At 32.9% G+C, this 14,090-nt stretch overlaps 1 protein-coding gene across 2 annotated transcripts in view; it reads left to right on the plus strand.

Annotated features, from left to right (window-relative positions):
• The window catches only part of LOC106464253 (neurexin-1-like), a 178,019-nt gene that overhangs the window by 110,386 nt on the left and 53,543 nt on the right, over positions 1–14,090 (plus strand). For both annotated transcript variants that reach the window (XM_022391965.1, XM_022391966.1), the window contains exons 5-6: positions 7,278–7,436; positions 9,130–9,282. In XM_022391965.1, coding sequence (XP_022247673.1) covers positions 7,278–7,436; positions 9,130–9,282 — 312 coding nt within the window. The remainder of the gene's footprint in view (positions 1–7,277; positions 7,437–9,129; positions 9,283–14,090) is intronic.

Raw genomic sequence — 14,090 nt, forward strand, 5'->3', positions numbered from 1 at the left:
TTGTGACCACTCAGTGTAAAGTGAACGGGTTATATGTAAATAAAACTGATGATGAAAGGTAAACGTAACATTTTAAAATTTGACAATAAAAAATTAATATCCCTGTAGCGTTATTCAGACTTTCACACTAAATTTAGAATTAGGTCGTTCAGGATGTATAATATTGAATGCCGCAAGTCTATGTTTAATAAACAACTGAATACGAGAGTTGACTATGTATGTATGTATTATTTTCTATTATATGATTTTTGTTGTATGTATATTTAAAAATAAATATAATTTAGTATTAGCTCATAAATTTATTCTGTTTTAAGTAGTAAAACAGGACATAAGTTGCATGGTGTTTTAGCGCACTGTCCACCACGGAGAATCGAATCTCGAATTTTAGCGTTGTAAGTTAGTGAACGTATAGCTGACCCACTGGGGGACGAGTGAATAGGTAACTATAAACTATTGGGACTTACTGACTCATAATAATAATAATAATAATAATAAAGAAAATACAAATGGAGAGGAATAAAAATTGTTTGTTTGTTTGATGTTAAGCACAAAGCTACACAATGGGCTATTTGTGCTCTGCCTACCATGGGTATCGAAACTCGGTTTTTGGTGTTGTAAGTTTGTTTGTCTGTAGTTAAGCACAAAGCTACACAAAGGGCTATCTCTGCTTTGCCCTCCACGAGTATCGAAACCCGGTTTCTAGCGTTGTAAGTCCGCAGACATACCGCTGTGCCACTGGGAGGCTAAAAATATAGTGTTCGGCGTAGGAAAATAAACCTTAAAGCGAGCTTTCATATGATTTAGTACTTGATCAAAACCCTTTTAAATGTTTTCACTACATGATCGAATATGTGTTTTCGGCCCGTCATGGCCAGGTGATTAGGGTGCTCGACTCGCAATCTGTGGGTCGCGGGTTCGAATCCCAGTTACACCAAACATCCTCGCCTTTTCAGCCGTGGGGGCGTTATAATGTTGCGGTCAATCCCACTATTCGTTGGTAAAATAGTAGCCCAAGAGTTGGTGGTGGGTGGTAATGACTAGCTGCCTTCCCTCTAGTCTTACATTGCTAAATTAGGGACGGCTAGCGCAGATAGCCCTCGTGTAGCTTTGCGCGAAATTCACAAACAAACAAATATACGTGTTTTCAAAATGTAATAACAATATCGCATATATCAATAATAATAAGTTTAAAAAGCTAGAATTTTCCCTTATCCACAGTACATGAAGGAACATATTTCCTATTTTTTCTCTTAGTGTATGAAAATTAAAGTTCTATAACTTCTCCATGCGTTCATTCGTTTAGACTACTGTCACATAAAAATCAATGTAGAAAACGAAGTTATTGTTCGGGCAATAGCAATCAACTTGATTCTACGTTGTGTGATAAATTGTATGCGTATAAGTTAGGTTTATAACGTTTCATAATACATGTCTCTGTATTTAAAAGTATCTTATGGCTCAGTGGCTTCGTGCTTCAAACTCGTAACCGTTCGGTTTGCGTCGTTCTGTTACGTCCTTGAGCAAAACACATTCCCCAATCGTTTCAGTACTCCCCTGCCAGTAGCTCAGCACTAAGTCTGAAGGCTTATAACGCTATAAACCGGGTTTCGATACCCGTGGTAGGCACAGCAAAATAGCTCATTGTGTAGCTGTTTGCTTAATATCAAACAAACTGCATCGAGAAGTATTTCGAAACTATCATTTTTTGAATATTGTGTAAGAAGCCACGTTAGATTACGGTATGCTTTTATATATGTATGCACGTATGAACTACAATAAAAAATTAGTTTTTTTTAGCCTATACAAATGTTGACAAGGTGTTTTGCGAGCGTTAACTGCATTTGCTGAGCGTTTAACTAGGAACTTATTTGCAATAAGTCTATATGATAATGTAACGCAGTGGAAAAACGAAACTTGCATGTAAATGTAATGCAAGTGGAGATTTTATTACTTTCCAAGTGACGTATTTACCACCATCTAATATATCGTTCAGAGCTCATGCAGGAACTGGAATGTTTATTCAACTCAAGTTGGTTTGCTTCTTCCGATACACAAGAAGAAGATACTGCTTTGAAGATGCGCAATTTGAAGTGTTTTTTTTTTCTCTTCAAATTTACCATATTGTGATAAGTAATCAGTTGCGATTGCTTTCTGTTTTTTAATGTTTTTTTTTCTTCATATATTTGATATCAATGTGTGTAAAGTTGTGTAAGTTAAGTCTATCGTCAGTTCGTATTTTCTTAGAATATGAACACACCTAAACTGTCGAAAGAAATAAAAGCAAAACCAAGAAAACTTATATGTGGTGGAATGGCGAGGAAAATCAACTAATATCCATTAATTCTACTATGGTATACTTTTGTATTGCACGTCATTCGTGCATCGCTGTCGTCAATAATAAACACTATCTACTTAAAGATGCATTCGGTGCACCGAATAGGTATTATCGTCGGCTGTTCTTTCATATTCTCGTGTGATTCTGTTTATATTAATCTATAGGGAGTATCGTTTTCTAGGAAGAGGGGGGGGGAAGAATTGATTCGGCAGTGTGTGCTAAGTGAAAGAGTTCTACCATTTGTTATAATGGTTATCGTGGTGGGAATGCTATTAAGATATCCCATACGTACACGGCATGATGTATTCACACATATCCGTCTTGTTTATACTTTTTGTTGATGTTTTTCAACAGCCAAACATAGAAAATATCATAGTTCAAAAATATCAATACCAGTTATTTCCAAATACTTAGAAACACCTTCCAGTTTCCCAAAATTCTTTGGGTGAAAGCTAGTGATAAACACTAGTTCATGAATTCAATTTATGTAACTGTATTTTATTATTTTGTGCTCGGAACGTATTTATATTGGATGTTTTAACATTGTAAATGAACAACAGGCACTGACTAAAGAAATAGTTTATTTGCGCTTACGTTCTGCAGTTTTGAAAGATTCGCGATGCTGCTCTGTATCTCAAGAAGAACTGTTAAAGTTGAAGACAAACACATATTTCAATCTAAAACACACACACAAAATAGTACGAAGAAAATCGTTTTCGTTTAACATAGTCATCGATAAATCAGCTTATTTTCATAAAAATATATCAGTTGGCAATTCCAGATAAAACCAACGTTGGATAAATAACACAGTTAATAAAGTTACGTTGATTTTTGAAACGCCACTATTTTATGTATAGCATTCTCGTCATCATTAACCACTATTTTATGAAATAATTTCATTTTTTCTTTAATGGTTGAGAGTGAACATTTGTTCTCAAAAGTTACATTTTCTCTTGTTTAATCTGGTTATAAATGTTTTGTCGATATTTTTTGTTTATTAAACTATGCCTGAAAGAACTATTTTAGCACTTCTTTCAATGTATTTGGAAATATAACTCATCAGTTTATAATGGTTCTAGCTGTATGGTAAGGCTTGCGTTTACTTCGAATTACAAGTTGCCTAATCATTAGAGCAGCGTTTTAGTTAGTTCTGGTTGAGCTCATATGATAATTTAGCGTCCATACATTAACGTTGTTTCGTAGAAATAATTTTCCTATGAAAGGTATAACAGAAATCACGTAGCTATGAAAACTATTTATAGAAAAATTGTTCGTTAGATTTAAAAACATTTAAAAAAAAAAGCAATTTCAACGATACTTGTAAATATTATATAAATGAACTAACAATGTACACAGTAGAAAACAATCCAATTTCATTTGATGGTGGGTTATTTTGCTGGAAGTAATCACAGCATGATTGGTTTGACTAAAATCATCGTAAAACGTGATCATAGTGTCTTTTTTTTTTAACAAAGAAAATTTTGATTTAATATTGATCATTTGTTTTCGTTAGAAACATTGTTTTTTAATTTCCAAGAAACAATTGATTTATTAATGACTGAAACTTTTAAATGTTTGCATGAACTTGAAATTTAGTATTGGCTCAGTATGATTATTGTTGAAAATAGCATAATATAGTGTTCACACACACAAAAGAGATATTTAATTAAATAATGGCCGAAACGTTTCTGAAGAAAACAAACCAATGTTTTGTCAAAACATGTAGTATGCTTCACCATCAATAAAACTCTTCCTTATGTTTATAAATCATTGTTTGTCTACCTGTTATTATATTAGCATAATATACTTCCTTATTCAAGTGTCCGTGACTTTTAAACTAGAAGCGACAGATTCATTTAAATTAATTTTGAAAAAAATCGATTTAGCAACAAAGAAACCTTTATTTTTGTAGTGACCTGTCGTTATTTATAGCGAACTCTGATATACTAATGATAAAAACCTTGTATTTACTAATGATATGAAAAATGATTTATTATTAATTGTAATCTCGGACTTTTTAATGATAAAAACCATTGATTCATTAAATACAGTAAAGTCTGATTTATTATTAATAGAAACTCTGACATATTTGTGATAAAACCTTTCATTCGCTGAAGATAGGAAATTTGATTTACTATTAATATTGCACTCTGATATATTAATAATAAAATCCTTTCATTCACTAAAAATAGGAAAATCTAATTTATTTTCAATATTAATCTGATATTAATAATAAAAACCTTTGAATCACTAATGATATGAAAGTCTGATTTATCATCAGTTGTAATCTTTGAATAGACAATTTATTTAGCTTTTTGCTTGTAATGACAAATAACTGTTGATGTAGTAATAACAGAAATGTTTGAGTTATTAATTATATCAATATCTAGATAAATAACATAAAATGTTTGATTTGTTAATGATAGTGATCTTTGACTTAATAAATGACAGATACTTTCGTATTAGTAATATGAGGAACGTTTCATTTGGTAATGATAGAAAATAGACAGCAATTCTTAACTTAATAACCTCCGATTTAGCATTAAGGGAAAGAAAATTACAATTAGCGATAATTATCAATTTAAGTTTTATATAAACAGATGTGTTTGATATTTCAAAAAAAACGTTTTATAAGAACTTGAAGTTCACCAAAACTTGTTTCCATCTTCAGAAGAAAAAAAGTCAAAAAGAATGAATTAAAACAATTACAAAATATCTTTATTCCACGGCTACTTGTTTTCCCTTAATATTTTTCAGACTTCCGATTGCAGGGGGATCGAGATAAGGAAAATATATTATATATGATATGAATTAATATCCCATACATGATTGTTATAAATAGCATTTTGACCGAGGTTTTGTGTGTTGCATGCCAAGCTGACCTGGTGAGCTAAGGAATTGGTCAGCAGCGGCGTGCGGCATACAAGGTGTGAGTTTCAAATGTAATTACATTTTTCTTTATGGAAACTGGGCGAGCAAAGAAAGATTTGTGAAAGCTATTATCCGTCTTATAATGATGTAATATTACACAAACTACCGATCTAAAGAGCTTTAATGTTATTTCCTCACGTGATTTTATCTTCGTAATTTTGTGACAACATTTATAAATCGTAAGATTGTAAGAAAATGGAGCAGTTTTTATCTATAGATCTTACGTTTTGTCATTATGAAAGAGCAATTAAGAGACTATATTTCCTTTTAGCTAGGTTTATAGGAACTCACGTTATTACACAAAAATTCACCAGACAGTACGCAATGACTACTTTGGGTTTCGGTAATTTGCTGGTGATGATATGAGTTTTATTAGTTTCGTATTTCGTGTGAACTAATTGGTATCATTAATGTAATCCAAAATGTTATCTTAAAACAATAAATGGCAAATTGTAATGGACGAAAGAAAAAATAATTTAAAAATATGTTCAGCATTGCCAGTATTTTTGCTTTAAATACACTAACGTATAATGAGAAATGCATTGTATTACCAAATGTGTTCGTACACCACGCCCAGACAAAAAAAAGGATGACGTGTTTTATCGCTGGAGACCTATTGTAACAGGGAGTGGGCTCACATTTGACGTTAATTAAAGCCGCAACTAACATCTGCCACCAACCGTTGTTACACGTTTATTGGAATGGACCGTCACTTTTCCTACAAAGCATTTCCTTGTTTGTGATTTTTTGAGGCATGTCCTTTTTGTCCCTTGGGAATGTTTTATAAATGCCCCAAAGCCAATCAATTATGTTTATAACAGAGTTCTGTGAAAGACTGATTCCTGAGGGATGTTTGTCTCAAACTAATGCTAAACTGAACGTGTGACACAGTGTATTATCGTACTGAAAGAGGAATGGTGTTTCTCTGTGTAATTCTATTAACACGCCAAAATATTCATGGCTATCTTAATTATTGCATGTAGACTAAGTCCAAAATGGATGAAATAAAAGCCCACCCTATAACACTATCTTCGGCGTTTTCACAAAAGAAATAGCACAGTTATGTCCAAAACTCTTTTTCAGGTTGTTATCAGACCCAGGTGCATCCATCAAAAGAAAACAATGAAGAGTGAAATCCTTGATTCACACATTAGTATTTATTGTTCTTCAGTATAGTTTCAAAGCTCAAGACATTATGAAAGCCTTGCATTCATGGCTGTGATAAATGACTTGTGGGCTTTGGTTTGTTCGTGAAAAGCAGCAGTATGTGCTGGTCTGTAGGCCTTAATTTTTATTAATGACCCGTGTGATGAAATTAATTCACTTTCAATTCATATGAACTTTCATCCCATTGTTTTAAGTCTGATGTTTCGTTTATCTTTACCAAGCAGTATTTGTTTTTGTGCAGTTGCACATCCCTTGAGGATACTTCCTGTTAATGTGTATCTTACCATTCTGAAAGTAACTTTCTCACCTATACTTCCAAATATGTCAGCGGCATGATCTTTTTCTGGACTGTCGTATATCACATACCCTGAGTTACTTAGCATCACTTTAGAAGACTTTTGTCTTCACGCCTCGACCGCATCCATTATCAATGATATTAGCTTCGTATGCCCTCTATAGAGTTTTCCAAAGAGCTCTACTGAAACACGAAACTTCGCCACATTGATTTCTGCAATCTGATCATGTTGCATTTCTGTCCTGGAAGCCACGAGTGTAATCACCACACTAATGCTAGGAACAGTATGACTGCTTATAGTTTATATGCATTATCCTGGAGTGGCACGGTCTGATTGGTTGGACAAGAGATAATAACATGCATTGTAAACTATCAACACGTTACTGTACTCCGATGTAGTTCATTTACGTAAACTAGAGGGAAGACAGACACCCCCATAATATTTCCATTTGATACTCATTTTATTCACTGTTTCCATAATCATTTCCAGTATCAAGTATTTTCCGTATGTTTGGGTATAGACATAACTTATCTATATTTTTGGCATAGCTCTCTATTGCTGTTGACGGAGTCTACACACAACGTGGCTCCACAGCAGGCACCTTCACCCTCTTGTATAGCAAGCAGATATATGTAGGAGGCAGTAACATAACCAGTGGACACCTAGGAATACATAGTCGTATCAGTTTTGTTGGATGTTTACGAAAAGTAAGTGTTCTTTCCAACTTGGAATAAAAGCTATGAACACCATCACACGTGCATAAGATATTTAATGTATTGTTAAATAAAATATTTAATTTTTTTTTTACTTTCATTAACGCTAGTGTTTATTTATTATTATTTTTTTGTAAAAGTGTAAAAGTTAAAAAAATGTTTACAATGAATAGCGGTAACATAACAAACCATCAATTCAGATTTCGTTAGTCAATAATAATTTGCTGGGAACAACGGGTTTCCTTATTATCAAGACTTATTACTCGAGCTTAATATGTATATATTTGGAGAATTCTTACAAGAAAGAAAGACATTTAACTGTAAATTTAGCAAAAATCATTGGTTTAGAAATTTAATCCAAATAATTATAAGTATATATTTGCAACATTCATAACTCACACACGTTTTCTTCACAAATATCTCATAAAGAAAATTCGTTAATGGACTTGATCACGCTTTTGACCCAACCTCTGGGTTTGGACATGAATTTTGATGGTTGTCACGTATTCTTTTTAGTACAAAACAAAATGTTCACGAGTTGTAAAAAATGACTTGTAGTCTTTTGTCACCAGTTCTCTTTTCTTTATTAAGACCACTTTGAATTGAAAATAACTTATTTCTGTGTATTATAATAATTTAAAAGTATAATTATTAAGGTATATTTCTTAATGCGGTAAACCCAACCAGAAACAGGAAGTTTTCAAGTGATGATAATAATTCCTTTATCTTTTAATGATCTCAATCATTAGAAAAAAAATGTAATAACAGATTTTTGAAAATGTTAATAAAATGAAAATGAATTTCAGTATTCTGAGATTTCAATTTTTTAAGCTCTTCTATCAGTTTTTTGCTTGAAAGTTTCGTAAGGAAAGGACGTGTATTTGATTATTTAAAGCCATAAAGTCTTTCTAACTTGTAAACATATCGTCATTTGTGAACTTGCCAATTTGAATGGCAGCTTAGAGGTGAGAATTCTAAAAAAATTCTTAATGATCACGACTGAGTAAAAAAGAGCTGCTCAACTTAAATTGAACATTCTTCTGTACTTTACAAGTTGTTAGGAGAATGATTTTAAATATAAAATATGCTGTCTTTACTAAATAGTTATTGAATCTCTTCACTCTTGAAAAATCAAAAACTTTTTAAAAGTTTCATTCAATAACAAGCCTATGAGTCATAAATAAAAGGTAAAGTATCAAATATAAATTTCGAATTCTAGAATAACATTATTTTGACAAGTATTGCATCTATGTATTTCTTTTATTTTAGTAACTTTACAACCATTTATAAAAAAAAAGTACTTCATATTCGTAAGCCATTCACTTACATTTATATTCCAGAAGTAAAAGGAATATATTTTTAATTATTACGTTTTTTTTATTGTCTAAAATTTATACATACTGCAGTTTTATCACATTTGGTGCAGATAACCATTACTGCTTTGTATCAAAAACTAAGCAACCACGATATCCATCTGATAAATATGTAGTTTTCACTCTGTGAAACTTGACATATTTCTATACGATTCTTTCATGAAAGGTAAAACAAATTCATGTAGTTAGTAATGTATTGTATCTCAAGTTTTGGTTATGTTAATGTGCATTAAAATGAAGGTAAAATATAAGCAAACGTGGAACGAGTTTTCTGTCTATTTAACTTAAATTTTTAATCCATATCATTCCTGCAGGTGCGGTTTTTAGCAGATAGCTTAAATCTGGACTTAATAGAACTTGCTGCCACTGGAAGCAAGGTTGTCAGTCCCCATGGCAACTTTCAGTTTGCATGCCACGAAGTTGAAGCAGCAGATCCCATCACCTTCACTACTAAGGAGTCATTTCTGGTAATTGTGTTGTTATAACAAGAAATTTGGTATTGTCTTCCTAAATTATGAGTAATCTGATAGTAGATCATTCGTAATTAAAGTGAACAATAACTAATTATACAAAAATAGTATTTCGAGAACAAGCTAGATTATTTTTTTTTCATTGATAAAATTGATTTTATATAAGGATTGTTAATTGTAAAAAAAAAAAACAACCACTAACTATTTTCTGATGTTTTAGAAATAATATGATTTGTACTTTTTAGTGTAGAGCGTTGCAAAATATGTATTATGTATTATCCACCAGTGTTGCTTTTGTACGAGTCAACGGTAACTTTACGAACTTACAACGCTAAAATCTGAGGTTCAGTTCCTTGCAATAGACAGAGCGCAAATACCCCATTAGTGGCTTTGCGCTGAATAAAAAAGAAACAAATTCACACTTTAGTATGGAGCACACACACACACACACACAAAGGTTGAATTAATTAGTTACCTCACTTAGTTTTATGAAGACTATTTAGAGTATATTATAATTATAAGCAACATCAAATTAAAGAATTTTTCATGACTAAAGCCACGTCATAATGTGTACTGACCATTTAAATAAACCAACAAGGCTTGCAAAATTTGAAATAGAGGTGTACAAAGTATAACTCATTATGTACCGCGCAGTGTAATGATCCCCATGCTAACGAGAATACCTTAATCGAGTGTTATTGTGGTACCAGAGACAAATCACAATTTATGCATGAATCAGTTCGGAGTTAATTTATTCTCGAAAGAGGAAATACATTTGCCGGAATATCAAAGTTTCAACAAATCTGGAGAAACTCGGGAACTGCTTTCATCTAGTTTTCAAATGTGATGACATTTGTATCGAAACATTATAAATAATAAAACTCTTGCTATCTGTAACTATATCTACCTGTTCGAAGCTATTTTTCAGCGTATTTGGAGCCATAAGTGTAAATAGCATAATATGATAATAACAGACCGCCTCTTCATCTGCATATGTTTTACATATAAATCACAATAGGATATGTATGTATGTGTGTGGTTTTCGTGTATTAGCGTTTATTTTTATCGGTAGTTTGCCAAGTATCTTGTTTTAATCACTTATAGAATATTTGTTTGTACTTCATCAGCGTTTCCTTTTGATATAACTAGAATATATGGTAACTTTGTTTTTAATTTGTCACTTACCTGCGACTGACAGCACAACCATGCTGAAACATCCAGGAAATGGTGTGGCTTTGTTTAGCTGAAAAGCTGTTGGTTGTGGTAGAGTTTTAAAACAGAGACTGGACCATGAAAACCATAGGAAATGAACGTTCCTCACATCCTTTGCCCTGGTTTATTGACAGTAAGAATGATCAATGTGTTTCAGCATGTGTACCAGAAGCGAACGAAAAGGAAAGAGTTGACGTATCATTATTTACGAAAAATATGGAACGAAAAAGGAAATTAAAAAGTAAACTCTTACGAACAGCACCCATTATAAAATGATTTAAAAATATTTTTATAATATTTAGTTCTGAATTTATATACCAACTGTTTTATCCTTTATTGTATATATCTCAACATGAAGGGATGTATCTAAGCAAAAGTTTGGAAATTATAGAGAATTACGAAACAGTCTGTTTCCGCTACCATTCAATGAGTTTCAAGTTCTTTAGCTCGTTTTGCTAATTTGGTGTGCCAAGTTTAATGATTCTTCACTGCCCCCCCCCCCTCACACCGCGGTAAGTCTGAAAGCTTATCGCGCTAAAAATCTTGTTTTGATAGTAGTGTGTACATCACAGATAGCCCATTGTGTAGCGTTGTGCTTAACAACAGAAGAACAAACAGAAATGATACTTGACGCATTCTTACTGATGACGCTTCTGTGTTGTTATTCACAAATAGGGCATTACAGCAGGTTCACCAAAAAGAGTGGCAGCAAACACCATGATAGTGTCTTTTACTGGATACCTTAGAAATGAGGTCGTGATTATTGAAGGTATCGTAAACGGATTTAAGTCTCCTGAAGCAAACTTCTTCAATGTCTTAATTTTACGGAAATGTAATGTAAATACTGAATCAGTAGATGCAAATATACGAGTTGTAATCATTCAATGTAAGGTCAATGTTAATGAAAGTGAATTATGCATGATGGCCTTAGTTTTTTCTTTAACATTGTGTAAGAAAGCAAAACTTATTCTGTGGTTGAAATGTGAAATTGGAGGATATATCTTACACGTGACGTTTGTTTTCCACTTCCATTGGACGATATATCTTACACGTGATGTTTGTTTTCCACTTCCATTGGAGGATATATCTTATACGTGACGTTTGTTTTTCATTTCCACTGTAGGGTATATCTTACACATGGGCCCGGCATGGCCAGGTGGTTAGGGCACTCTACTCGCAATCTGACGGTCGCGGGTTCGAATCCCCGTCACATCAAACATGCTCGCCCTTTCAGCCGTGGGGGCGTTATACTGTGACGGTCAATCCCACTATTCGTTGGTAAAAGAGTAGCCCAAGAGTTGGCGGTGGGTGGTGATGACTAGCTGCCTTCCCTGTAGTCTTACACTGCTAAATTAGGGACGGCTAGCGCAGATAGCCCTCGTGTAGCTTTGCGCGAAATTAAAAAAACAAACAAACAAACAATCTTACACATGACGTTTGTTTTCCACTTCCATTGGACGATATATCTTACACGTGACGTTCGTTTTCCACTTCCACTGGACGATATATCTTACACGTGACGTTTGTTTTTCATTTCCACTGGAAGATATATCTTACACATGACGTTTGTTTTTCATTTCCACTGGAAGATATATCTTACACGTGACGTTTGTTTTCCACTTTATTGGACGATATATCTTACACGTGACGTTTGTTCTTTCACTTCCATTAACAGTGATAGTGTCCAAATCTACTTTGAAACATTCTAAAAACCTTGGATTACATTTACTAAAGTGTGATAGAAGTAGCAGTAATCTCATTATAACCCTCCGCTTCTTATGAAACTGTCAGCCATGTTTGTTTGACTAATATTAACTTAAGCAACTCAAACATATTATATTGAATCAGCTGTCTGAAGGCACAGTATCTGTTCAGTATTTTGACAATATACTTAAAACACTGACAAATAATAATGTATATTATCAGGAACACATTACTGTGAGAAAATCTGTAATAATTCTAGCAAAAAAAAACAGTTAAAGTGGAACTTCACGTAGATACACTGCCAGTACCGTTCACTGTAAAATCAATTAGACATTAGAGTGATTTATCCAATTAATGCTTTGTTTCTTTATAATTAAATAAAAAAAAGAAAGGGATAATCAATGTACAACACACGCAAAGAAAATGTAAATAAATATAAACTACCAACATATAATAAATTATGTGAGTTAACTAAAATACACGGTAGTTGGTCAAACATATTTGAAAATGGTGTGTGATGCTTAAGCTCGTGAAGCGTGGGTCCATGATTTGATAATAGATGTCACGTAATATCGTATTTGCCCGAATCTATTGTTTGTTTGTAATTAAGTACAAATCTACACAATGGGCTATCTGTGCTCTGCCCACCACGGGTATCGAAACCCGGTTTCTAGCGTTATAAGTCCGCAGACATGCCGCTGTGTCACTGGGGGGCTCCCGAATGTAATGCGCACTTTCCTTCCTCCAAATACCTCCCGAAACATTGACTGCGCGTTATATTCGCGCACGTACAATTTTGTTAGGTATTTTACTAGTAGTTGCCACCGAAAATCATTAAAGGTTTTAAAAAAATGTTGCATACCCACTGCAATGGATGGGACGGATGATGACATGCTGTGGGAATAAGAAGAGGATGAAGCAAATCCGATGGTAGCGACAATTGTAGTGATGACGAAGATTTATGTGAAGATGAATGATTAGCTTCTTGTATAAACGTTTCAATAAATTTTGTAAAACTGACACGTAAAAAAAATCAATGAAAAATTTCTAAAAATGTTTACTACATCAATAGTTGTTTACTGTATTTAGAAACTATTCAATACATTTTGTACAACTGATGTATAAAAAACAAATTTTCTGCGATTTAACCTTTCAAAATTCGTTACGCATTATATTCGAGCAAATACAGTATCTCGCCTATTATCAACTAGACTATTTTTATTTCTGTATCATGATATAAAAGACTGTTTGGTTTAAATATTACTGATTAATTTATATTTGTGAGTGAATATTTTATTATTTTTAAGTTTTGTTATAATAAGAGTTAAAAGCAGACAATTGTAGAAGGTTTTGTTAATAACTAATTGGTATCGAGAATATAGAAAGTGGTCAGACGATTATGTAATAAAGATATAAATAGCGTAAGACGAGCGGGAAGCAGCAGACAAACAAAAGCAAAGAGAATATTGTTGGTGTGAAATTAAGTAACGTAAAAGTGATAGGCCTAACGTTTAATATATATTCGAGTGAAACTAACAGTGGAAAAAGAAATAAGAAAAAATAAGTTTATTCCGTCAAAGCGAAATTCTAAAGTAATTGAATCAGCCTGAGTGCACTTTAACAAAAGGAACGTAGGATCTTCAGAAGAAAGAAGACCACAATCGTAAGTGAATCAAACCAGACTAATATTGCGATAGTATTAGAGAAAATAGTTCGGCTTGTCAATTGAGATTCTAAAGTAATTGAACAGGTCCAAGTGAACTTTTGACAAGAAGAGGAGAACTATACATATACTGATATAACGTTTACGAAATGCTTATACTCTCTATAGTGTGAAGACTTTATTGTACATACGTTTAACTTGTTCCGAATATATATATTATTTGAAA

Source organism: Limulus polyphemus, unplaced genomic scaffold, assembly GCF_000517525.1.
Source record: "Limulus polyphemus unplaced genomic scaffold, Limulus_polyphemus-2.1.2 Scaffold1599, whole genome shotgun sequence".
NCBI classification, from domain to species: domain Eukaryota; kingdom Metazoa; phylum Arthropoda; class Merostomata; order Xiphosura; family Limulidae; genus Limulus; species Limulus polyphemus.